This window comes from Melozone crissalis, unplaced genomic scaffold, assembly GCF_028551555.1.
Source record: "Melozone crissalis strain CALT ecotype California unplaced genomic scaffold, PUWL_Pcris_2 ptg000005l_1, whole genome shotgun sequence".
Taxonomy (NCBI): domain Eukaryota; kingdom Metazoa; phylum Chordata; class Aves; order Passeriformes; family Passerellidae; genus Melozone; species Melozone crissalis.
The window spans coordinates 53,347,735-53,373,997 of NW_026535783.1; the positions used below are offsets into that span (position 1 = coordinate 53,347,735).

General features: G+C 41.2%; 1 protein-coding gene across 1 annotated transcript; it reads right to left on the reverse strand.

Moving 5' to 3' along the window:
* Window positions 1-4,301: 4,301 nt before the first annotated feature.
* Window positions 4,302-22,985, reverse strand: SLC30A5 (solute carrier family 30 member 5). The gene is made up of 16 exons (XM_054287888.1): window positions 22,732-22,985; window positions 22,411-22,533; window positions 19,943-20,009; window positions 18,580-18,665; window positions 17,114-17,201; window positions 16,319-16,406; window positions 14,642-14,718; window positions 13,313-13,483; window positions 12,400-12,688; window positions 11,832-12,040; window positions 10,683-10,840; window positions 9,927-10,056; window positions 9,311-9,536; window positions 7,675-7,901; window positions 5,692-5,820; window positions 4,302-5,058 (listed from the first exon to the last, which is right to left on the reverse strand). The coding sequence occupies exons 1-16, from the start codon at window positions 22,803-22,805 to the stop codon at window positions 4,888-4,890; spliced, it is 2,313 nt and encodes a 770-aa protein (XP_054143863.1). The 5' UTR covers window positions 22,806-22,985; the 3' UTR covers window positions 4,302-4,887.
* Between the last annotated feature and the right edge of the window lie 3,278 nt (window positions 22,986-26,263).

The window sequence follows — 26,263 nt, forward strand, 5'->3', positions numbered from 1 at the left end:
AGGCACCAGTATGGTGGACGGTCTAAAGGCTTTTATTGTTTCGTCTCATCGGGTTTTATACTTGGGAAGGTTTCTTTTCTATGTCAGGGGTCTTACTTTACTGTAATTGGTTAATAAGGAGTCGAAAGTTACTAATGTTAGGGGGGACTACATTTTTGGGTGATCTCTTATCACTAGGCGTTAGTGGGAGAGGAATTCTATTGCTTTTTGTGACATTGCGAGATTTTCCGAGCGCCTAACCCTATCTACTACAGGAACCCCTCCTCTCCCTTTCTTTCTTGGCATTACACCTTTTAACGGTTTTATTATTTCCAAATATTAATTACTGTATCAATATTGATTACTGTTTCAATTTTGTCAGCACAAATCATACCTATTTACCACACCCACTTGCACAGAATAACTACACATCTTCTGTTACCTCTATTGGCACCTGCAGGTGTGTTAGAAGCCTTTGAGTTCAAATCAGGGAGAGGAATAAGCAGTTTTGATACATCAACTCACTGTTGATAGCCAAGAGCTTTTTGTGTTACATACAATTGAGAATTGAATGTCCTTTGTTGGTCATCTGTATTGTTAAGGGTATGTACAACCATGTAGGGTGTCACTGACCAGCATTCATGCTTTAGCCTAGGGTAAAAGCCCTTTGTCAACTGACACATCCAGTCACTTCTTGAACGCTTCTGGAGAGTGACTTTCCCACTTCCCTGAGCAGCCCATTCCAGTATCTGACCACCCTTTCAGTAAAGAAATTCTTCATGTCCAACCTGAACCTCCCCTGGCACAGCTTGTGGCCATTTCCTCTTCTCCTGTCCTTATCCAGAAGTTTGGTACAGACATAACCCATGGGTGTAGACCACAGGCTGCAAGGTTTCCTTGCTCACAAGACATGGGCTAGAAAGAGCACAGTACTAGTATTAGTAGTTAACTGGTCTAACAACCAGCATCTCTTCATATTATCAGCTGAGTTCAATCCTATATTTCAAAGTTGAAGGAGGCTTACTAATGCCTCTGGAGAAATCATCAGTGAAAGTGAATCCCAACCCTAAGGCAAGCCACACCTACAAGGACAGTTTACTGCAAATGTCCTTAGGTGCTGCCTACCAATCTCCAGGTGTCTCAGATTGTTGTAGATGCCCTTCACATAGTTGCTACACAGCTTTGGGTCATTACTATAATCCATGTCAGGGTCTTCAGACTCAAGCAAGACATTAGAAAAAGCCTGACATAGTATGTGTCTTCTGCTGCATGACATTCATGTATTTCCGTGGGGTTTGGAGACTGATGCTCTGACTACAAGAACATTCAGAAAATCACGGCTGACAGCACCTCCCTTCACAGCCCAGTGCAATCCTGCAGCGTGGAGCACTGCAGGGGCTCATGACCCCTATTTCAGGGCACCAGACGGAAGGCACGGCTCTACCGCAGCGGCAGCCAAGCACTGGGCTGGGGAAGGGGCACACAGTACAAAGAGGCCGGGACTGGTGTCGGCGGTGGGGCTGGGACGGCACGTTTTCCGTGGCGAAAGCCTCCTGGTAACCATCCGCCCCGGAGCGGCGACCTACTTGACACTCGGCTGCCCGTGGTCTCCCTTCAACTTGGCGGCTGGCCGCACTTTCGGCTCAGCCATGCAGTGCCGATGTCCCCCCCCCATCGTGGGGGCGGTCGCCGTTCCATTCTTCTCTTTCGAGGGGTCGGCTGCAGAGCGGGACTGCAGAGAGAAGGGCGGTCAGCGGGACGGCGAGCGGGGTCTGCGCTGCACCGCCGCAAGCCCGGGAACGGGGCAGCCGGGGCAGCGCCGGCGGGCTGGAGGAACGGAGCCGGGGCAAGACCTCTTCACGGCCTCGGAGCCGAAGGGCCGTAGATGCGAAGCTGAGGGGCTTCGCGGCTGCTTCTCTTCGCAGTAGAGGGCTGAAGCGGCTGCTTCTCTTCGCACTAGAGGTCTGAAGGAGGGCAGAGTGAGGGAACCAACGGGCTGTCCCAGAGAAGGAAAGAGAAACACCCACAGCGCTCCCCGCCAAGCAAAGACTGGACTGCCCCCGGGCTGTACCCCGCACTGCCCGCCAGGCTGAAGGGAAGGAGCGAGCAGGACACGAAGGGCGGCGCAGGTGCCTCCCCAGGAGCCATGGCAACAGCCCGCTCCCGCTTCGCTCCCCCGCCCGCGCCGCGCCGAGCCGAGCCGGCCCCACCGCGCACGTACCGAGGTGAGCCCGCCGGGCAGGAGAGCGCAGCGGCACGGGCCGCGCTGCCGGCACCGCTCGCTACAAGCGCCCAGACGCCGCCTCTGGTTGGCCGCCCATGGCCGGCCGCGCCTCCGCAACTCGCGCCCTGCTCACGACCCCATGGCTTCTGCACCAGGGAATAAAGCCTTACTGGAAAACACGAACATTTTCCTCTTTATATACACATGACTGCTCGTTCGGAGTTCCTTTTAAACCTGTTTAATCTTTCAAAGTGTTTTGTTGCAACTCTCTGCATGCGACCAGGTGACTCGATTGAACGTTCCCATGCCTTCCCAGTACTAAGATATTAACAAACTGGCCTCCACCTGCGGTTTGAAAACCTGCCCACACAGCACAATTCCAATAGATCTTATGGGGAATCCTGAACCCTTCTTTCGTGGATTATTACCAGACTAAACAAATTTAAAATGGACGTTTAAAGAGAGACAATGCTTGTTGCCATCATCTTCCTGCCAGGAGAGCCAGGAAGAACACTGTGCATGTGTGCTGGGTAACTTACTAAAACCTGCCAAATGCAAGCCAACATGCAGGTCTGCACTTGCCTGTGAAGTATACAGGTACGGGCTCATCTTCACTGCCACGATCACAGGGGCAGCCACCTTGATTTGTTTTGGGTTCTGCCGCTACAGAAGTAGGAAATGGCCATTTGCTCAGAGGAAGCTGTGACAAGCACAAAAGCTTTACAATTATGCTAAGATAATGCTTTAAAAGACATACACTCCTTTCCATCATCTTCATTTCATGTCACAATGGGGTTTACTGAAATATTATCAAGTCTAGTACAACCATCTCAAAACAGGAGTGGCATATGTAAACATTAAGTGAAGCTTTGAGATTGGTTTCTAAAGCAAAACATCACCGTAGTTCTAGACTGAGCATAACTGTAGCTCATCAAGTGATAAGTCTTCTGGAGGAGACAAGGTAAGAAAAACACTGTTAAAAGGGCAGAAAACAGGATCCAGCTTTGAGGCGGTGGCTGGCTCTCCAGCGCTGTCCCAAGATATGAGGGATTGCAATTCATGCACTTTATATTCATCACTGTGCACAAGTGCAATGCAACTTCTAGAAGTTTTCTGACCATGGTTTTCCAAGTCAGTCTTGTACTGCAGACAGTGTTTTAACATAGGTCAGGAGGAACTCCTTTAGGAGTAACAAAACAAACCACAGAAGTTGTATAACAATCTGATAACAAGACAAGCAGAATGGCGCAAGGACATCCCTAACTGCATTCCTGGTAAATCTCTCCCAGTTAAATCATTCCTTTATCACTCTGTTCTGTCCTTCAATTTCACTAACATCAAGTCTATTCTTATTATGGTATTCAAGAACGACTGAACACCAGAAACAAGAAAACAGTACAACAAAACAATACTGCCATGATACATGGGATGGTGAAAGATGTATTTGTTCTTGTTAACCACTGAATTAATTTCTTAAATTTCAGGGAAATATTAATGTGCTACAGACAAGAAGAGGGGGGCACAAGAAGCCTGTGAACAGATGTAAGCACAACTACCTCTGAAGATGTATTTTATTATCGCATTGACAGGTTTTCATTAAACATATGGATTTGTTTTCTTTGCAGTATTAAGTCCTCAACATCCATAATTCTTTCTTAAAGGCACTCTCTTTCACTTTCCAGTCAAGAAGTCTCAATTTACTGTTCATTTCAGCAACTTGTCAAGTTCAAGACTACTTTCATAGTTTAGCATTCTAAACCTGAACTTCTTCCCTAGGTAATACATGGAGGTACGGTTGGCTACAGTACATCTGCAGCTGTAATGGTATTATTTAAAAAATGAGTCAAGTACAGGATAACATATCTTGAAAAGATGAAGTTTAGCAGAGTGCTAGGATGCTCACTGATTTATTACTTCTAGACTTCAAATATTTCATTTGCAGTTATTAATATAAAAAGTACAAGAAGTTTTATTTTAAGTAGTTTGAGTTATGATTCTGAGTCTTCCCAGGAAAAAGTGTTTTCATTTTTCTTCCCTTCCCTATTTCTCATTGTTAAATCTGTGTATTTTTTCTAAAAAAAATAGTTCAATACAAATGTAAAATGGTAACATATATTTGCTCTGGTGCATTAAGTATAGAAATCATATTTGTATGCTGAGACATAATATAAAAACTGTATATTTCTATTATCTAACAAAATATGCAAAACACAGGACTTGATGTTTTTTAATCCCCATAATAAAGTGGTTTTTTCATTCCAAGAGTCTTCAAGCAATCTTTGAAAGAAAGAAAAGTAGTGCGCTGTTGATTGTTTGCATTCCAATATAAACTACTTCTATTTCCCACTACTAACAAGAAATTAAAATACCGATGTTCCACACTTTGGAGAAAGTATGGAATACATCTGTGCTCATCTGCAAGTTTCAAGACTTCTGTTTAATAAACACCAAGTATAGTATATAAGATTTCAACTATTTTCACATTTACAGCAAGTACTCAAGTCCTTCTTGTTTCTTTATAAAAGCATCTCAATCCAATTAACAAAGATAGTATACTTACAAAAATTCAAATATATAGTACATTTGTTTCTGTACATGTATGTGCAAGATCTCCCCGCAAAAATACAAATATGGATTCAATTAGCTTGACCATTTACATCTCCTTTGGCAAATACAAATTTGTATCACATGATGTAAGTACCATCTTTGTAGTATTTCATGGATTCTAGCTGCTGCGTCATTGCAAGGACATCCTGAAATCCTGCACTGAGTCCAGACATGTGTTGAAAATAAGCTTCTTTCTCCACTTGGACAGTTAAGTTGTTTACACCAGCATCTTTCAGAATTGCTGTGACCTGAACAGAATGGTACAGTTAGCATTAGTATTGCACTTCACATGTATCTCACAGTAACTTGCGGTACACTGGCTCTGCAATGCAGAAAATAAACCCCCATGTATCACTGTGAAGAATTCAATTCTTTGGAAAGCAAAGACTAGCTTTAGAGGGTATGGCTTTGCAACTTCTGCGCACTTTTTCCTTAAAAAGATATATATTTCCTATGCACAACACTGAGGAGACTCTCAGTGTTGTGCATACGAAATATATATCTTTTTAAGGAAAAGAAAAACCCATGGCAGATACGTAGTGGTATCCAGCTTTAGACATGCGATTAGCATACAGGTATCTCTACTGTTTATTCCCTATTTTGCAGGCTTGTTTTAACACCTCCCCTTCTTTTCTCAGAGCAGATATAGTGCCACTGTCAGTCAGTGTTTTGGCAGATGTTCTAGCAAATAACTCTTTACATGACTAATTTCAAGCTAGCAGGAAAGGGGGCAGTACAGCATTAGAGACCAGCTCTGAGACAAAAAATGGAGAGCTTCAAGAAAAATTCTACATGTCAGACTGAAACTTCAGTCTGTGATCAAAAGGGAGAGGCTGAGTAGGAAATTAAGGAATTAAGAGTCTCAAGACCTTGCACTGTACCTGCTGTACAATTCTCTGTTCCATCACATCTGATACCACTTGCACATGTATTGTGCCTGCCATAACAGTTGCAGAGTGACACCAAAAATGAGGATCTCTGTAGGATATAACTCCCTCTATTTTTTGAATCTGCAAAGAAATTTCATTAGCAAAAATTAAGTAATTTTAACCTTGTACATGTCTATTGGTGGATAATATTTCACAAGGAAACAAAACTGTAGCACAGCAGCTTTCCAACTATGCTATATTCAGAAATATCTTGTATTGAAAGGTTACATTGCTACTTCTGTAAAATTCTAGAAGGTAAAAGTCAAATCAAAACTCCAGAAGAGCAATGCTAAATAGGATGAGGAAAAAAATCCCTTGATTTATGAACAGATCACAGGAACACAAATGGACAGGCTAATCAGAATACTGGGAATACTGGTCCAGGATCTACTAGGGCACTGGTTACCTCACTGTTTAGCAGCTATATTTAGTTATCACAGCTGAACTTTATTAAGACATAACTTCTTTTCCATAATACATTAATTTTTTTGAATTGATCTTTGTTCTGGGTTGGCTGTGATGGTTTTTCAGAGCAGCTGATAGGGTGCTGTATTTTAGATTCCTGCTTAAAACCATTTTGGTAACACACCAGTGATTTGGCTACTGCTGAACTGCTCAGGCTATTTCTTTTCTATCACGCAGTTTCAAGGTTTTTTATCTTTCCCACTTTGCCCTTGCCCTGGCAGATAGGCTGGGGATGGGCAAGAAGCAGGGAGGTGACACAGCCAGGGCAGCTGTCAATGGTGTGTTACGGCACACCATGTAACACCTTGCTCAGCATTGAAAACTGGGGTAGAGGATGAAGGCAGGATTATAGCTTCCAAAATGGCTGTTGTTTGGGGACTGCTTTTTCTTTCTTTTTTCCACTGATCTTCCTTCACCTGTTATACTGCTCCCAGGGTTTTTTTGCTTATGCTCCCATCCCACTGCTGGTGGCAGTGGTAAAGGACGGGATTGAGCAAGTGGCTGTATGGATGCCTGGCTGCTGGACAGGGTCAACCTACAGCAAACACTGCTTTACTGTGATGTAATTTTTAAAATGTTTTTCTTATTATCAACTGGTCTTTGATTGTTCTCAAGAAGTACTTTCTTTCTCCCCAGTCTCTCAGAGTTACTGTCCTCCCTCATCAAAAAGGGAAACCACACTTTGCATGTCACTGTCCTTTCACTACATGAATCTCTCCCAGACAATTCCCATTTGTTCTTTTCTTTTTTCTTTATCTCACGCAGACAAGAACACATTTTGCCATCTAGTAATTGACAAGACACCATAAGAATAGTCCTCCTTGAAGCCTCTAGTTGATGGCATCCTCAAAGAACTTTTAACTCATTCTTGTACAGAGAGGAATTCTCCACACTGAGGTCCACATTACTATTCTGGGCAGGAACTTAAAATGAGGCAACAGCAAAGACTAGTGCAGCCTCAAGGCAGATGCCATACTGCATCAGACAGGAAAAGAACAGTCTAGAACGAGAAAATAATTAGAAAAAACAGCTTAAGTTTTGCCATCCCACCTACTGTGAACCAGTACATCCTTCATGATATGGATAAAGCAGAAAACTTGAAATTACAAGCTTGTGATACAATCTGTACCCTGAATGTTTGTAACAAGTTTTAAAAGGATGCAGGTTTAGGGAACTGTATATTACTTTCTTAGTGCTACAGTGTGGTACATTTACCAAACTGTTACCATGCTTGTCTGAAATTATGGGCTAGCCATAAAACCAAAAAACAGTGGAGGTCTTTTTTGCTGCAAACCAACTTTCATAGTTAGAACTAGTCATCCTGTCACCTCTCTGAAAAATAGATTTTAAACAACTTGAGACATGAAGCTGTCTAAGACAAGAGAAGCTGACTGATCTGCTTGATTTTAATAATCATTAAAAACAGTTACAGCCTTGTATGTTTGTATACAAAACCATTTATAATTGTACCTTTTCTAAAGCAGCATGCAGATCTTTCTCCTGTTCTGGAGGTATCCTCAATAAAAGCACTTGACAGGCATCTTTCAATAGAGGGATAACACTAAGAAAAATCAATGTAGCAATAAAGAGAGAGCAGAGCGGATCAGCTATGAGCCATCCAAATTGCTGAATAAATATTGTGGATACGATAACACCAACACTGCCAAGAGTGTCTGCTAACACATGCAGAAACACACCTAAAACCGAAACAAACAGAGTGATTAACAGATCTGTCTAAAATGTATGTATATATTCAATAGCAGAAACTTGGTAAGGCTTACTAAGTATCCTCAAGCTAAACAGAGTAGACTCTTTGCCTAACCTGGGACAAAATACACGAAATATTTAGCTCTTCTAATGTTTAATTGCAAATTATTGTAAAAAATGATTTTTAATCTATGGGCCAATGGTGTGGGCAGGCAGCCACAGACTAAAGTATATGTGAATACATGGGATTTGTACAATACAGCATAATCATTTACCTCTTTATATAAGGACTCATTGATCCCTAACAGAGACTCAGAAGATCAGTGTACATTGCTTGCTAATGTGGACATACATGAATATACTGGCTGTTTTTTGTATACCAATTCTACTCCAATTTTACAAGAGAATTGTTTTTGTGCTCCTGCTATGAATCTTACGCTTTCTACTGCTTTAACTGAGAGCTCATTCTCAATGTACACTCAATGGGCATAGAAAAATACTCTTCAACCACTGGTAAGATTAGTACTAGTTAGGCGTCAGGATTTTAAAGAATATTGAAAGATGACTATATGCAGACTTAAAAAAATTACAGACATGATGAATATGAACAACCAGGATAATCTAGTTAAGACATAAAATAACATATGAAACATGAGACTGCTCAACATATTCTGACAAGCTTACACAGAAAACACCATTTTTAAAGAGTTTTTTTATAAGCTAGACAGTAAATAACTATTTTCTAACGACTATTGGTAAATAACTATTTTCTAACTACTAGGGAAAAAATTCTATGCTGAACTTCCACATACAGTGCCCATCTCAGTTAGCTTCATGATTTCATATTTCAAAGTTTTTCTTCACCACTTTATTTTCTGAATCCCAATAATATAAAACAAATGCTATGTTTTATATGCTACAATGCTACAAATCACAAAATAAAAACATATGCTATGCTGGTCTGTATTCACCCTCCTGCTTCTTATCCCCTTCCCAATATTTTTACAAACAGCTGTCACATGATTCCTAGAAACATGGTAATATCTTTATAGATAGAGACATTGTATCTTCATTTCCAGTTTGAACTTAGAAACAAGGACTTAAAACTCTTTGAGTATGGTTTACAGTGACCTTTTTTTTAATGTTAGTGAGTACTATGCATTACTGCTTTTTATTGTTCCTTAGGTATTACATACATATGCACAGAAATATCTCACGTTTCTTCAAGTTAAATTCATAAATGGTTTAAGCAATTCCTATATATGCATTTAATGACTGTCAGATCACTCCTCAAAAGTGTTTTTAGATTGAGGCATAATACTGCATAGGTCTGATCCTGAAAATCTTCAGTCTCCTACAAATCACGTACATGCCTTACGATTCAACAGTCTGTACTTGCCTCTCATGTTGGTGTTCATGCCTCCTCCAGAAGACCCATGGGCATGTCCATGGCTGTGGCCATGGTCACTGTGGGAATGGCCGTGCCCATGGCTGTGGCTGTGGCCATGGTGAGAATGGCTGTGATCATGTGTGGGACAGCCTCCCCGAGAAGCGCCGTGCGAGTGCGCGTGGCTGAAGGCGCAGATACCAACAAGGTTTACAATCAGCCCTCCAACAGACACTGGCTGTGAGAAGGAGAAAAGTCTTTAGCTCCACTGCATCCTCACAGGTATTCAAACTTATTTTCTACAACACGGTAACCAAAATCACCATGCACTTAATTAAGGAAAACTGTGGAAGCCACAACTTCTCTGGGCAACCTGTTCCAGTGCCTTACCACCTTCTCAGTAAAGAATTTCCTCCTAATGTCAAATTAATTCCTAATATCTAATCTATACCTGCCCTGCTTCAGTTTGAGGCCATTTCCCCTTGTCCACTAAATGCCCTGGCAAAAAATTCCTCTCCAGCTCTCCTGAAGGCTCCCTTCAGGTAGTGGCAGGACTATCACCCTGGAGATGAAACATAAACGAACCATTAACTGCAAAACTACACTGAAACAGAAGGACAAAACTTACAGTTAGCATATTTGTATCTATATCTGGAGGATCTACCAGTCTTGCCACTGATTCCATGAAGACAAAGAAAGCAATCACCATCAGAAAGAGGCCATTTATAAATCCAGAGAGAATTTCTACACGTCCATACCTGAAAGTAAACACATATACATTTGAGAGTGAAGAATGGGTACTCTGAACAAATGTCAAAGTTATAACAGATAAAGTTATAATTCTTTCAATACAGCATTAAGATGGCTGTGGTTTTTTTCCTCAATGTCACATAATCATGTCTCAATTCCTGAGTTATTTTTTTCTGGTCAAGAGGTGGCCAGTTTCCAACTGTCCAAACTCCATTATAATAAAACAATGTAGAAGTATTCTCTTACATATACTGCCCATTCAGGATTTAAAACTGCTAAACTGCTATGCAAACATATAAAGTTAAATTATTTCAGCTGAATCTAAATCTTCATACAAACACTGGTTTTTGACATAGATTTCTGTTTGACATAAATGCCTAGCATGAGGCAATTTCTAAAGAATATTCACACTGAGAAAAGTTTTACTTGTAGAGATAAATGAAAGTTACATTTCAGACACATTTTTTTGACAGGTAAGAAGACAATAGCATGAGTACAAATGGAAGAGAAGAGACACAGCAAAAAACACACAGAAGCATGCATTACTAAAATATCCCATACATACCAAGACATTTTGAAAATGAGCAAGGAGAGTCAAGTTTCAAACAGTCCTTAAAGAACCCAAGATACATACCCATATGAAAATATGCGAGTTGCTTTCCACCTTGTCATCAGAGCTGCAAAAAGCCCCATCACTAACGCAGAACAATCAAAAAGCATGTGAAATCCATCAGAAATAAGACCAAGGCTATTGGTCCATACTCCATAAAAAAGCTCCACAAAAGTGAAAGCCTAAAACAAAACAGTTTAAATTTTTCCTTAAATATTAACTTGTGTATTAATGTTTTGGTAGATAGAAGGATATTCTTTTCATAGAACACTCAATATTTTTCAAAGGTATCGTTCTAAGTATTTCTAGACCATTTTTCCTCTCCTCCAAGGAAATACATGATGAACTCCAAGTCTATAAAGACACATTTTTTAACCCACTCTCCTTACAGACTCACACATAAAAAGCAACTCTTTACAGGAGTAAATTTTTTGTTTCAAATTTTGGACTGACATTCTGCAGACAAATTCTAATCATTTTACATTAAAAATACAAGAGCTCTGATGATACATTATTAGTGTAAAAGTAATGTCTATCAATCTGTTAATGCAAACATTTTCTTCACTAGTAAGCTGACTGTTTAAATCTTAGGTATTGGCTCTGAGAAAGGTACACAAGGAAACATTTTTAATACATACATTTACCCTGTACATTTTACTGTTATTAATCCATCTGCTCAAAGAATTTTTTCCAATCTTTCATATTCCATAACGGAATTCCTTACAGTTAACACAGATACTTCAAGTTTCTCCCCTTATTTTCCAGATCATTGCAAATGAGGTTCTACCAGTTTTGCTTACTGCATCATCTTTTCCTATTCAAGAAAAAGAGAAGCTAAAAATAAAACTAGCCTGCTCCTGCACTAATCAATCTCACAACTTCTACTTTGTTGTCCTAATCCTTATCATTTTCACTAAGGCCTTATCAGTTTCACCTGCTGGCAACATTGATGTATCTCAACCTTAACATACCATCATACAAGTATTCAGTTACTGGTATAACCCTAACACACAGAACCAGTGCCGCACTGTGACAACAAATCAGTGACCACTACTTAAGTTGCCCTGTCAAACGCCACAATCAATTATGGGAATCTTCTAAAGAATAACTCTTCTTTTTTTGTTATATATGCACTATTGTGATTGGGTTTGAAGAAAAAAAACACGCACTTACCAGATTTAGGCACAAGAAATAGAAGATCTGCCGAGAATCATACTCCTCAAGGATTTGTTTCAGTGACTCCTTAATAAACCGAGGCAATGACTGGGAGCTTTGCTGTAATGCATCACCCATGAAGTTATAGAGAGGAGTGCCTTCAGGGGAATAGCCAATAAGGGTACCCTTCTGCCCTTTCCTGGAGGGGGAGGACAGGATATTGGCAGCTGCAAGGAAAGTATTGAAGTTTTTGTTGCTGTTTCTAAGCTTCACAGCTATTTTATAATGTGTTTAATCAGCCATCAAAGTTTACATGAAATTTTCTGGCAGCAAATTGATTGCCAACTTCATCTTGAGGTTTATTATTGGATTTCAGTGCTACGTAAAATTAGATCATTGCTTCCACAACAGATCACATTCCTTTTTTTTTGTAGACAGACAATAGAAGAGCAAAAAGCTACAGGCTGCCTTATGCCAAAGAATCCATAAAAGCTTGTCCAAAAGAATTCCAAACACCTCAATTTTCTGACTGGCTTCCCAGTCACACAGACCACAGATTTACTATAGTTTAGACAAGAATACGTACATAAAACAAAGAAGACAGCACTCACTACCACCCCTCCAGAAAGAACATGCTCTGTGCTTTCATGGTGTGGTGGCTTGTTCATAGCTCGAAGCTGGTCTGTTATTGGATGCGTCCAAAAGTTTCCAAAAAGCAGAGCACTAATGAAAATAAGAAAGGATCCATATCGAGCACATGTGGAAGCTTCCATCTTCACAGAGCATATGGACTCCACGTAGAAATCCAGGATCACAACAAAGAAGATGACTGTTATGAAAGGCATGATGAGAGATGACCAAGACTCTACTTTACTCTGCAACAAAAAAAAATTTCAAACAGGACTGCCCACCAGAAGAGTGATTGTATTTATAGCATTAAATGCAGTTCACTTAAATTACATGTGTTTTCACTAATCCATAAAACATAAATACTTTTATATTTTCAATTTATCACATAAACATATAATTCCAGATATAAAAAGATACATATCTAAAATGCACTGAAGCACTTCATTTTAAATACTTTTCTGTTCATAAAAGGAATTCCATATACAAAGCCATGGTTGCAATGGCCTACTCTCCCCATGCACGCAAGCATAAAGAGCATTTTTTAAATTACAATAAATGATCTACTGCTCAGGGATAAAAGAGCACTGTATTTATAAAGTCATTAACGCTTGTGCAATGTTAGTAGATGAACCCAAGATATAGTATCTGAGCTAGAAGGATGAAACACATCATACAAACAAGGAAATTAAAGTACCACACAGATAAAAAACAAATATAGAAGAAAACATAATGGAAAATTTTCAAACAAAGCTTACTACAAAAATAAAGACAGCAACATTGGTAATTTCAAAGATATTTTAAAGGAAAGATTTAAATTACAATTCACAACCATTACAAAAAATGATTTACTTTTTTACTTATTATCTTACCTCTGTTGTCAGAGAGAGAACAATAACCCATGGGCACAACAGAAGGACGGAAACAAGGTGGGACAAAGCTTGAAGACGTTTGGCTCCACCTACATCTACAGATAGTTTTCGGGATGCCATATGAAAACCAACCTTGCAGCATAATGCCAGTACCAGAAGCAATACTCCACCCTGGAAACATAACAAGATTCCATTAGAATTTCTTAAGTACTAAAAACTTCACTCCAAACACAGTGACACTTACAAGGAGGAAATACTAATGTGTTTTCCTTAACCTGGAAACAAAAGCCAAAACTAGGATATTTCCTGTAATTTTACTCTAGCTACAAACAGCAACATAGCATACCGAGTTGTGCCTTAGCACTATTCACAACAGCCTGAGTTGAATTTTAAAACTCTCAATAATGTGAATTGGCATACACCAGCAGCAAGATGGTAGCAAACAGCTTCTGAGGAAGAAGAAAAATCACCCAAAGTTTTCCCATCTTCCATTATTAAAAGTGTGTTGAAAGCATACATAAACCCCCAAAGATTCACATCATCTTGTCCTCTAGAACCTTCAAGCCTTTTCATTCACTTACCTTTGAACACACCGTGTTTCTTCACAATATACTTTCAAAATTTTTCTTTAGATGAATTACAAGATACACAGGTTCTCATCTCCCTTAGATCACACTTGCTTTTCTGCACTATTAACCAGTCTTTCTAATATTTGATGTATTTTTATATTAATACATTTTCAGCTGCTCCAAATTTTTTTCCTGTTTTAGTCCTCAATTAAGCTACTTTAGCAAGTCTAAGCTAACACAACTCAATCAGGCAGTTCAACCCTGTACAGTCAGATTACGATATTCAGCTATTCATATCACGAAATACAATGGGATTATCTTACTGAGAAGTATCAGAATCTGTCTTCAAATACAAGTATAATGTAAAGGAAAGACTGGGGAAAGCTAAAGATGCAGAAACAAAACACAGGTACCAAAAGTGAGTAAGAAGTGGTTGGTAGGCAAAGCATTATAAACACCAAGAACACTAATGACAGAATATTTCATGATAATTTTAATGAGACTTGTTAGGCTCTGCATTACAGCAAAGTCATTATCAACTATAAAGGTTGAATATCGTATGGTTTGGCTTGCTGTACTGAAGATCCTTATACTCCAATCAGTGTGCAAAAATTACAGTGCTAGTTCAGCTCCAATATGGGGTAGGGATGTCCAACCTTTTGGTTTTGATTCAGGCTTGGATTAGCTCAGAGCTGGTGAAATTCTTACCTTCAAAACTTAGAAAAAGATTCTAAAATACATGTTATTTCATGTTATTTACCTTGTGATCTGCAACACCCAGGAAAGCAATGATTGTATACAGAACATGAGTAAGAGCACTGTCATGATGCCCCTCAGCTAAATAAAAAATTAAGGAAGAATTTCTTTAGATTTTCTTTTATTTTTTGTTTTTTAAGCAAGAACAGGCAAAGGTAGCAGAACACAGAAGGCAGAGGTAAGCAAACTGAGCTTTATGCTGTGTTGGCATGTGCAGGACAACTAGAGATCAGGCCCAGCCATCAGCATGGGTTTGTGAAAGGCAGGTTCTGACTGACCAGTCTGATCTGCTATGATGAAGTGACCTGCCTAGTGAATGAAGGAAAAGCTGTGGATGCATGGATGCCTTGGACATCATTTCCCACATGATCTTCCCAGAGAAACCAGTTGCTCCTGACTTGGGCAGGTGCACTGTTCACTGGGTAAAAAACTGCCTGGATGGCCAGGCCCAGAGAGTGGTGGTGAGTGGAGTTACATCCAGCTGGTGTTCAGCCACCAGTGCTGTTTCCCAGGGCTCAGTACTGGAGCCAGTCCTGTTTAACATCTTCACCAGTGATCTCATGGAGGGTACCCTCAATCAGTTCACAGGTGACACCAAGCTGGGTGGGAGTGCTGATCTGCTGGAGGGCAGGAAGGCTCTGCAGAGGGATCTGGGCAGGCTGGATCATGGCTGAGGCCAATGGTGTGAGGTTCAATAAGGCCCAGTGCTGGGTCCTGCCCTTGGGTCACGAAAACCCCAGGCAGCTCCACAGGCTGGGGCAGAGTGGCTAGAAGTGGCTAGAAAGCTGCCCAGTGGAAAAGGACCTGGGAGTGGCTGAACATGAGCCAGGGCATGGCCAGCAGGAGCAGGACAGTAATTGTCTCCCTGTACTGGACACGGGTGAGGACACACCTCAAATCCTGTGTTTAGTTTTGGGTCCCCAAGTACAAGAAGACACTGTGATGCTGAGGTGTGTTCAGAGAAGGGCAGCAGAGCTGGGGAGCACTTACAAGGAGCAGCTGATGGAGGTGGGGGTGTTTAGTCTGGAGAAAAGGAGGCAGCTCAGGGCAGATCTTACCATACTCTACAACTATCTGACAGCATGTTGAACCCAGATGGGGGTCAATTTTTTCTGACAGGACAGGAAGAGATAGCCTTAAGTTGCATCAGGTATTAGTATTAGTATTGAGTAGATTGTGTTAGGAAGAATTTCTTCAGACAGAATTATCAAGCATTGAAACAGGCTGCCCAAGGAAGTGGCTGAATGAACATCCTGCTGGCTTTTAAAATACATGGATGTAGCCCTTAGGATATGATTTAGTGACAGGTTTGGCAGTGCTGGGTGAACAGCTGGACTTGATCATCTTAAGGTGCCTTCCAACCAAGGCCATTCCATGACTCACTCTATATCGTGATTGTACTCACAGAAAACTTCAGTAAATTCATCAATAAGGTTCTAGAATAGACCATTTGCGTAATTCCATGTTTTCATTCTTCCTTTGGAAAGTTTACTTTCACGTTGTTTGTTTTTACTGCCCATCTATAGACATACTACCTTTTGTCAGTACACTATGATGAGATGATCAATTGAAAATTAACTTCAAAATCACTTCTAATTATAATTTAATTCAGTACACTCAATTTCACATTTTTCTGCTCCAGTACTAAGAGTCACTTGCTCTTTCACACAAGAAAGGATACGATGTTCTGCTATTTTAGCCATGAGGTCGTCATTATCAAAAAGTAGTAAGCAGATGATAGCTATGATGAAAAATGCAGCACCTCTTGTCTGTAAAATAAACCCAAACAAACAAACAATAAACAACCAAACAACAAAAAACCCCAAGTATTTCTAAACTGGTACAACAGATTACTGTAAAAAAATCTAAGAAATTGGTCCTCTCCTTCCCTGCTTCCTGATCAATGCAAGCATGCTCCAGTAAGAAAACCATTAAAGAAACTCCTATTGTTTTTGACTTTGACAATATAATTTCACACTTTTTCTGTTTTTCAAACTTACCAGATAACTCAGGACATATCACCACTGCAGCAAGCTAGATGCCGGTCTTATGAACTTTAAGTGTGATTACTTTCTTCATGGTGTCTTTCTGCCTGCCAGAATGCACGGCTACTTCAGCCTGATGATTTAATATTTCATAGCATCAATGAGCTACAAACAAGATCTACAAACTGTTGGATTTTGTCTTACGGGACCTAAAGGCTAAAGAACTATGCAAAGACTATGAGAAAGAGTAGCTCTGAAGTTCTTTTGTTGGGAAAGGACAGAGGTAGCTATGAAATCCCAGCTCCCAGAGCTTTCACCACCCAGACTTAAACCACTGCGAGTAGTACATCTTACTATTTCACCACTAATTAAACTAAAAAATCACATTTTCTATGATGTGGATCCAAAACAAGGTTTGTTCCAGGTAAAGAAGTACTTGAATTTATAGGATTTAGTATGTTTTACATTTGGTAAAAGAGATTTTTAAATACCTTTGCTGGTCCTCCACCTGAGCTTGTGAACAAGACACTAAGGAGTGACAGCACAACCACATCACTGTGCTCAAACAGTAATAATGTCCTATTAAAAAACCAAATAAATACTCTATTTACAATGAGTTTACCTCAAAACCTTGATATAAACTATTTCAGTTAAAATTTGTGACCCAACAAGCATCTATCCTATGATTACAACAGCAGGTTTAAAAATGCAAAAGAAAAAACATAAATCAATTTGCTTTCACCAGCAATAGATCTAGCTGCAGACAACTATACATGTTACAAAACAGGAACTTCCTAATTCAAGTAACAGATTATAATTATTCATTTATGGATAACTTTAAATGGTATTTTCTTCTAGCAAAACAACAAGATACCAACTTGTTCAAGATGGAGTTCTTATTCCCACTACAATACCTCCTCTAAACCAGTTTCTGCTCCCAGAGAAAAAAAGATGTCCTGTACTACTGTGTCCTGTTCATTGAGGTGCTGATGACCTAGTAGCTTATGCCACCTCAAAACTTAATTGCTGAAAATAAAAAATTCTAGCTTCCATGCTACCTCCTTCAGACAGCAAAGGCTAACAACCAAGCTGTACTGACAGCTTTCCCTGAGCAGAACATGAAAGTAATTCTTGCCCTCAAGTCTACCAAATGCTTGTGCAATCCTCTCTACAGCAATACAACATGACTGGACCCACGTATCTGGTTTGGTTTGGGAAGACTGCCAGCATCCAGAAAGACCTAAGAGTATTAACTACATTAATATAATTAATCACAGTATTATTACTCTTAGGTATGCCTTCTCCTATGTAGATGATAAAAAATCACCTTCATAAAAGATATAATTTAAGGCTTTACTTTCCTCTCTAGATTGAAAGATGCTTTCCAATACATTAACCTTAATTTTTGAAAGTCTAGTTACTCTTTCATAGTTACTCAGCCATTAGTACTAACATACAGCACAAATGGTTACCCAATTTAAACACAGAGCACACAGCCAACCAGATAAAGAAGTACTCTGCAACAAGTGCAGAAATCGATTCTAGTCACCAGTCAAAGAATACCAGCTGCTACCATGAGCCATCAAGCCATGGACTCCAAACAGGTAAATAAACAGTTGGCATTACATTAATGAAAGCAGGGAAGTGACAAAACTGCACTAAGTCACCTTGATGTATCACTCACAAGAAGTGTTTAAGCACTATCAAGAATTTCACTGGCATCTCATAAAAGAAGTAGTTCTTCTGGTAGAAGAAATTTACTAGTTCTACAGAAATTATATGTACCTCTTCCCAACCACTAAAGATTTCACACGAAAATTCATAAGGATTCAATAAGTTTTTGTACATACATCAAATGGCTAGCAGCATTGTCTGACAGACAGAAAAAAATCCCAAAGGAGCAAGACAGGGAAGGATCACAAAAGAGAACCAGTATTTACAGTAGATATGTATTTACCTCAGTGGTCCACATAGAGTAAGGCCAAAAAACCATAAGAGTGAAATGATACATCCAACAACAGCATGCTTAAAAATTTTGATCCACTGCAAAAGAAAGGTATTTCATTACAGTTTTCTCCACAGTTTCAAAATAAACACTCTATTACTAGCACTGTTTTAGTACGACAGCTGTAGAAACTGAGGGGAAAACACATGCTTTGCAAGTTCCATAATTATAAAGTATGATTATTTTCTTGGATGCTTTGCCAGGCAACTAAGATTTATGTGGCCATACTATGAACCAGAATTTTTTTATACCACAGTCCTAAATTCTGCAACATTGTCTGAGTTCTCTTCAACAAAAAAGCCTGAAAATTAGTTTAAAAAAATCAAGTCCATTTACCTCTTTTGTAATCTATTGTATACATCAGAAAAAGATAAACAGAGTAAGAACTAGATAAAATGTACAAACTGAGGCTAAGACTTTATGCCTGCAAATATTTATGCGTGTGTTATATACTTTCTTCAGGAATTAGGCTGTAATTCAGATATTCAATACTTTATTAACTTCAGATGCAAGTTTTAGAAAAAATTAATTCTGGAAATATGCTAAACAAGGGGAAGCACCTGCAACAAATATAACATCTTCAAAATCCAAAATTTGAAATTTTTTAGCAAAAGTAAAACCATATATGGACAGATTTTTCTGAACTCAAATCAAAGATGCCATTTATTACTGTTTACATTTAAAAAATTCTGCCATATGCATCTAGTCATGAAAGTAGTTGACAAAAGCAACACTTTGAGGCTATCCTTCAGATTCTGTCTACTTACTGCACACACTAGACCAAGTTTTTGTGCACACAATTACATAAATCCAAGATGCATATGAAGCAGGTGAAGAAAATTTATTTCTTACAAATCAGCACGTTCCAACCTGGCTCTACTCCAAACTCCTTGGGATACTGCAAACTCACCAAGGTCTGATGAGCAGCTAGATTAGTCCCTTGTCACATGCAGACGGGACTCTTCTGTTCTGAGTGACAAGACTGGAGCATTTTGACATCCTGGCAGTCCAGAAATTGCCTGTCTAACTGTCCAGGTCGGCTAAGTAGACTGAGCTCTGTTTGAAAATCCACTCCCTACAGCTGATGTTGGCTTGGTGATAAAGACCAGCCTTTTCACTATACTCTCAAAAAGAAGCTGACAAAAGCTAAGAATGAATGTTTCAGCCCATAAGACACTGAGTTAGTACTATACCTCTAGAACCCATAACCACATCTTCTAAGTGGAGTAATCTTTGTTCACCTTTCATTTTTGGCAAGAGCCATACTGCCAAGAATATTTACAAAGCTGCAAGTCATTCCTACATGTCAACTCACCTGACGCTTGGTTACCACTTTTCCAGACGAAAATGGTTTTTGAAACAAAACCATAAAAAAAGCAGACCTGTCAAAAGGAGAAAGTTTTGTGTATTAGTTTATTATCAGTCAGCTTTTTATTCAAACCAGATCTAAACAACTAGGTCTCTCATATCTGGCCCGGTTTACAAGACGGCTTCTTCTACATTTTATCCATCAACAGGCCACACTGATAACAGTCACTGGTTTTATTTTCCCTGCTGCATTACCATCATCAGTTACCAGTACTACAGTGATGCCAAGTGAACTTCAGTTCTGGTCAACTTCAAGTGCCAGTTCTTGAGAGAATGGCTAATGATAAGTTGACTTGTGATTTACAAAAATCAAAATAACTGATCTCAGAAGTTTTGAAGAGAAATAACACTCTGATTTTTATTAGCAAGATAGGTATACAAAAAGGCTTACTCATATATAGAATGCTGAATACACAGTCCTGTAGGAATAAAAGATACAGGACACAACTTCTTCAAGTGGGATCAAAAGTGATGGGCAAAAAAAACTATGGTGCTTGGGAACATGCAAGAAAGAAGTCCATAAATATACTTCAATATGAAATAAAAAGAAAAAACGAAATTCCAAATGTTTCTACTCTGTCAAGTTTATTACATAAATGATCTTCCATATCTCATCAGATAAACATGAAGCAGAATTTTGTCTGCAAAGATTGTTTCGGTGTATTTGCTATCAGTTTTCACACCTCAGCCCTCAATCTGGAAAAAACGGCAGCTGAATCCCACAACAACTTCAGGAATACAAACTATAAGGAAGAAAGCTGATCTTCCACACTCTTGTTAACAAAATTTGGACATGCCTGAGTGTCCTAGTTTCAGCTTGGACTGAGATAAACTTTTCTCAGTAGCTACTACTCCAGTGCTACTGCTAGTGCAGTGCTGATTCAGTGTGAGTACAATGTTGATAACACAGTTTTGGCTGCTCCTTAGTGATGCTTATCCAAAGTCAAGGACTTTTCGGTTTCCCATGCTCTGGCAGCAAGCAGGTGCAGCAAGCTAGGAGGCAGCATGACTAGGAGACCTGGCTTGAACAGGCCAAAGGGATGTTCCATGCCATAAATACCATTTACTCGTACAAAAACTGGAGGAACTATGCACATGGGGTCTGATTGTGGTTTGGGGTTGGGCCAGGTATCACCATTGTGTGTTGAGCAGATGCACACTGTGCATCATTTCTTTTTATTACTATATTTTGCTTATTAACTTATTAATAATTTATTAGCTTATTAATTTCAATTATTAAACTCTCCTTATTGCAACTTGCGAGTTTTACTTTTTGCTTTCTTCCTTACTGTCCTCCCCAGCCCCCTGGGGTGGGGGAAGGTGAGAGTACATTTGTGTGATGGTGGATTGCCTGCTGGAGCAACAGACACCATCACCAACAGCACTGTCAGAATAGGCCCAACTTCGAAGCTAGAAAAACACTGATGTTTCTTGAGGGCAGAGAGGCCTTACAGAGCCATGCGGAAATACTAGAAAGCTGGACAACTGCCAATGATATGGAACGACTGAGTGCTGATTCTCCACCTGTGGTGGGGTAACCCTGCTTGTATGCATAAAGCAGGGAACAAAAGGATGGACGGCAGCCCTACAGAAAGAAATCTGGAGGTCTGGGTTGATGGAAAATTGACTATGGGTCAACAAAAAGCGTCAGCTGCATGCTGGGGTGCATTTACATTCAAGCACAGCATCATCAGCTGCTCAAGGAAGGTGATTGCCCTGCTCTGCAATGCACTGATGGGACCCCAGCCAGGTCCTGTGTGCAGTTTTGGGTGCCTCTGTATCAGAAGGACATCAAACAGTTAGAGCGCATCTGGGGGAGGCAGCCAAGACGGTGTAAGGTCTCAAGAGCAAGTGTAGTGTCTGAGGTTGCTTGGTTTGCTCAGCTTAGAGAAGGCTGAGGAGTGGCCCATGGCCCCTTCTTCACTGGAGGGACAGGGGAGGAGGAGATGTTGATCTCCAGTGACCAGTGACAGGGCATGAGAGGGAATGACACTGCATCAGGGTAAATTCACACTGTACATTATGGAAAGGTTCTTCACTAAGAGAGTGGCCAGCCACTGTAACTGGCTCCCCAGGAGTGTCACAGCTCCAAACCTGTCAGAGCTCAAGGAGTATCAGGAGAACACTCCTGATGCTATGTTTCAGTTTCAGGTGGTTGTGTGAGGAGCACAGAGTTGGACTCAATGGACCTTATGGATCATTTCCAACTTGAGACATTGCAAGACACTGAAATTACAGTGAACACAAATGTGAAGCAAAAACACTGCTATGAACAGAGCACTTCCTGGACTCATTATTATGCCTTCTCCTCTTCGAGTAAATGATAACAACATAATGCAGGGTTATAACCTTGACTCTAAAGAACACCCAAAGTATTACACGTGGGGCACTAGGCTCCACCCTCTGCACACTCACCCCAGCTGCACTACGAAGATAAACTGCACGAGATGGACCACTTTCAGAAGATCATAGGATTCAAACAGCCCCACGGCTTTCAAAACCTTGGCGAAGCAGAGCAGCACGATGTACCGAGTCAGCCTGTGGAAGGAGAGAGGCCGGTTCGCACCTGCCACGCCGCCGCCCGGGCCCGGCCCGGCCCCGACGCCTCAGCGAAGGCGGCCGGCTCCCCGCCGCCGGGAGAGCGGGGGGCGATGCCCGCTGCCCCCCTGAAGAAGGGACGGCGACGGGCCGCTCGCCGGAGCCAGCAGAGCGGCCGCTCCCCCCCGCCGCCGTTACCGGGCGCTGGGCACATCCACAGGCCCCAGCGCGCCGCCGCCGGCCAGGGCCTGCCCGCCGTACGGCTGCTCCATGGCGGGACGGAGGAAGGCAGCTCCAGCAGGGAACGGCTGCGAGCGCTCAGGAGGAGCTCAGGCGCGGCCCGCCTGCCCTGCAGCGGGAGCACCGCATCGCCCGCGGGCTGTGCGGCGAGGCGGGAACGGGGGGAACGGGACGAGAGCCGGGGACGGGGAACGGGAAATAGGTGAGGCAGAGCTCCCGCCAGCGCGCGTGCGCGGGAGCCGTGCGCAGGCGCCGTCGGGCGGGGCCGGGGCCGTGTGGGGAGCAGCTCCCTCCCCTCGGGGCGGGGCGCGGGGCGGTGATAGAGGATTTTTTTTTTCTTTTTTTTTAATGCAAATCGGTTTGTGTTATTATGGCGCAGAGCTCTGAGCTAGTATCAAGCATCAGGAGACAGTTTCCCTGTCAAACGCTTCAAATGCCCAGTTGAAAGAGATGGGAAAATTGAGGCGGAAGATGGGAAGTGTCCATGTTGTGAGCTAACTGCTCTCTTCAGCCGTGTCGCAAGCCCTCTCGGCTTTGGTTCCCAACACATGATTTTGGTACAGCACTGAGGCAGGAAAAAGAAGTCAAGAATGTACTGAATTAGCTCAGCAATAGTCAGCTGCATATTGAATTTCTTTGAAAAAGACTTGGATAGATTTTAACCAGGAAGGGATAGAGATATAGGAGAACAGCGGGATATCACTGCTGGCAAATTAAATTTTCAGAACTCACTGGTCAAAAATCAGAAGTTTTAAAAATTTATTTACAGATTTTCAAATTATTCCCAGTACACGTGATGACCTCAGCATGGCTAGCATAAGACTATTAAAATGCCGTCTCTCTGTTCCAGCTGTCTTGTGCGGACCCCTTCAAAGTTTAATCCACTGGTCTGGTCTCCTGTCAAATATACCCTCATTTAACAACTTGGAAACCCTGAAGCTCATGGATCCACCACACGATGTCGACAAGGTTTGTAAGCAGGGGAGGGGTGAAAAGAAGTGTAGCTCGGTGCAGAGTGCGCCGTGTCCGGGAGATGGAGGTGTTGGCCAGCCGCGCCCCGGAGAGGCCGCGAACGAGAGGCGGCGGCGCTGCACGGCCCGGGAGCCGCGCACGGAGAGCAGGGGCTGTGGAATCGTGCACAGGGTAAGAATCACCCTCTGGGTCACAAACATGAGGAGAAGAGGAGAGAAAAAGGCTAGTAAGGCACAGGGGAGCGCTTTCTGGGACCAAAATGGGGAAACACAAAAAGAAAGGTATGAGTTAAATGACAGCATTGCAAAGCCCGGAGGATGCGGATATGCATCCACAATGCTTTTTCAGGGTGGGTGTATGTGGCATACTGAGGCAGGCTGCTGCCCATCAGTGGCTCTCCTCCTCAGACAGGTGGTATTACAGTTGCCAGCCTGCCAGTTCACTTCGCTAGTCGCCACTGAGTGCCTTCCCAACATGTGTCTCAAGCATCTGTGCCAGGTGTCATCCTCTTGGGGGCTGGAGATCCCAGGCTGGAGGGGTGGCATGGCATCCCTGCCTAGGGTCTGCACCCCAGCAGGACCCCTGGCTCAAAGGAAACTCCTGGAAGGACATGTGTCCCGCCACTTAAGCGGTCCTGTCTCACCTGTATCTACATAAAACATACATAGGACATGAACTTAGACCAGGGTGTAATCTTGACATACTAGAAATCCACTCCTGGCTTGTCAGCCTGTTGCAATTGTACTTGATTTGGCCAAGAGGTGTCTTGGCGTCAGCATGTGAACTCTATTATGTGTGAAAACACATAATAACTTCACTAGTTTTGAAAATACACGTTACTAGGTCCTGCCAGGGCATATTCATACATTCTAGTGGAGCCCCACTGCACACACAGATGGTTACTATCCTGTTGCAAAGATGGGGTCAGGTACCTAAAAAAGAAAATTGCAGTATTAAAAACCACACGGTGAAACTGGTCTGGGTTGTTCAAGGGAATGGTGAAAATAATGACTACTAGTGAGAGCAAAGTTGGTGTCTACAGGAACAGATGACGGAGAGAGAAGCTGAAGTCCCAGAACGAATAGCCCTAAACCCCCAGACTTCACGACTGAAAAGGAAGATGTGCAGAGTATGGGGTTCTTGGATAGAATTTGAAAGGACTCTTATTTAAACCATGCAAAACATGCAGAAAAGGTCCGAAATCAAAACATAATGTATATGTATGTATCACAAAAGATCTGTTGTTTCATTTAGTTCTAAATGTGTATTAAGCTATGGTTTCTCTTTGCTTGAATGTTGTGTACTCCTGAAGACTTAAATTGTGAAATCAGAGTATTGAAAAGGTTAGAAATCTGTGGAAAAGAGTAGTTGAAGTGGTCCTAAGGGGTCTGTGTTTCTCCTCAGTGAGAATACGATGTGGTAAGAAGGAGAACACAGGTGTAACAAATGTCCCTGTGAAATGATAAACCTGGTTGTTACAGCAACCTAGTGAGACCAGAGAAAATTTGGAAGGAAAAGGCTCAGAGAAATTTGGGAGGATAAATTTTTGCATTTTCTCCACTAAATGAGATCTTGGAGCAAAAATCCAAGGAAGCAAAAACGTCCGCTTTTTAATCCATGTACTTCTTTTTGTTATTTCAGGATTACAGTTAACTATAGTAGATTTGGGGAAAAAAAATTCCTCCCTGTGAAAACAAAACTTGTGCTCAATGAAGAACTGCAGTCATTTCAAGTTTGGACTTTTGTTCTGTAAAGAAACATCAAGCATTTTTGCTTTGCACTGAAAGAAATGATGTCTTCATTTGCCGCCAAATGCAGGAACAGTTTTCTGGAGATTGTTCTGGACTTAAGTCTATGGAGAGGCACACTCAGGACAGTGGCAAATGTCCTGGTGAGGGAGCTCTGGTAGAGCAATGTATCCAATGGGCATTTATTTCAAGTTATGCTTTTATGAAGAGATTTGTTTGGGAAATATCTTAATTGCCTTGTGTTTATTGAGTAATGGTGACACAGATACCTGTTCCAGGAAAAACTCACTGGGATTAACTGAGTAATTGGAATGGCAGAAAATATCTTTTTGACTCGGGTTAGGAGGACAGTGACTTTGCTAAGACTTCTGCTCTTCCTCCTTTTGATGCTAATGCAAGCTGTGGTCCTTCATTTTTCAGCTAGCAGAGAACATCTAAGTAGAGAGTGGTATTATTGGGAAATGCACAATATCCATTGTTCCTGTCATCATGCTAAAGCAACACACATAATTTTGCAAGAAATTTCAGACAGTTGGTGTCTGAGGAAGTGAGGAAAGGAGACCAGCTATCTCTGAAATAACATTGTGACTTGGATTGCTGTGAATCTCCATCTCTTCTTGTGCTACTTCTATTGTATATATATCAATGCATCACTATGCAAACTAGTGAAATTACAGTGATAGAAGAGAAATAGAAGAGAAAGTAAAAAAAAATCCTTTGGTGTAGCAATTCAGCGAAAATGATGTAGCAAGAAAGCCTAATTGTGATTT

Excerpts from the sequence above, each read along its gene's own strand:
- SLC30A5 (XM_054287888.1), bottom strand. The coding sequence starts at position 22,805 with ATGGAGCAGCCGTACGGCGGGCAGGCCCTGGCCGGCGGCGGCGCGCTG. Across the intron at positions 14,719-16,318 it reads GGCTAAAATAGCAGAACATC|CTGAGGGGCATCATGACAGT; the intron begins GTATCCTTTCTT and ends TTTTTTATTTAG. Across the intron at positions 12,041-12,399 it reads TGCTGTCTTCTTTGTTTTAT|CTGCCAATATCCTGTCCTCC; the intron begins GTACGTATTCTT and ends CTTTCCTTGCAG.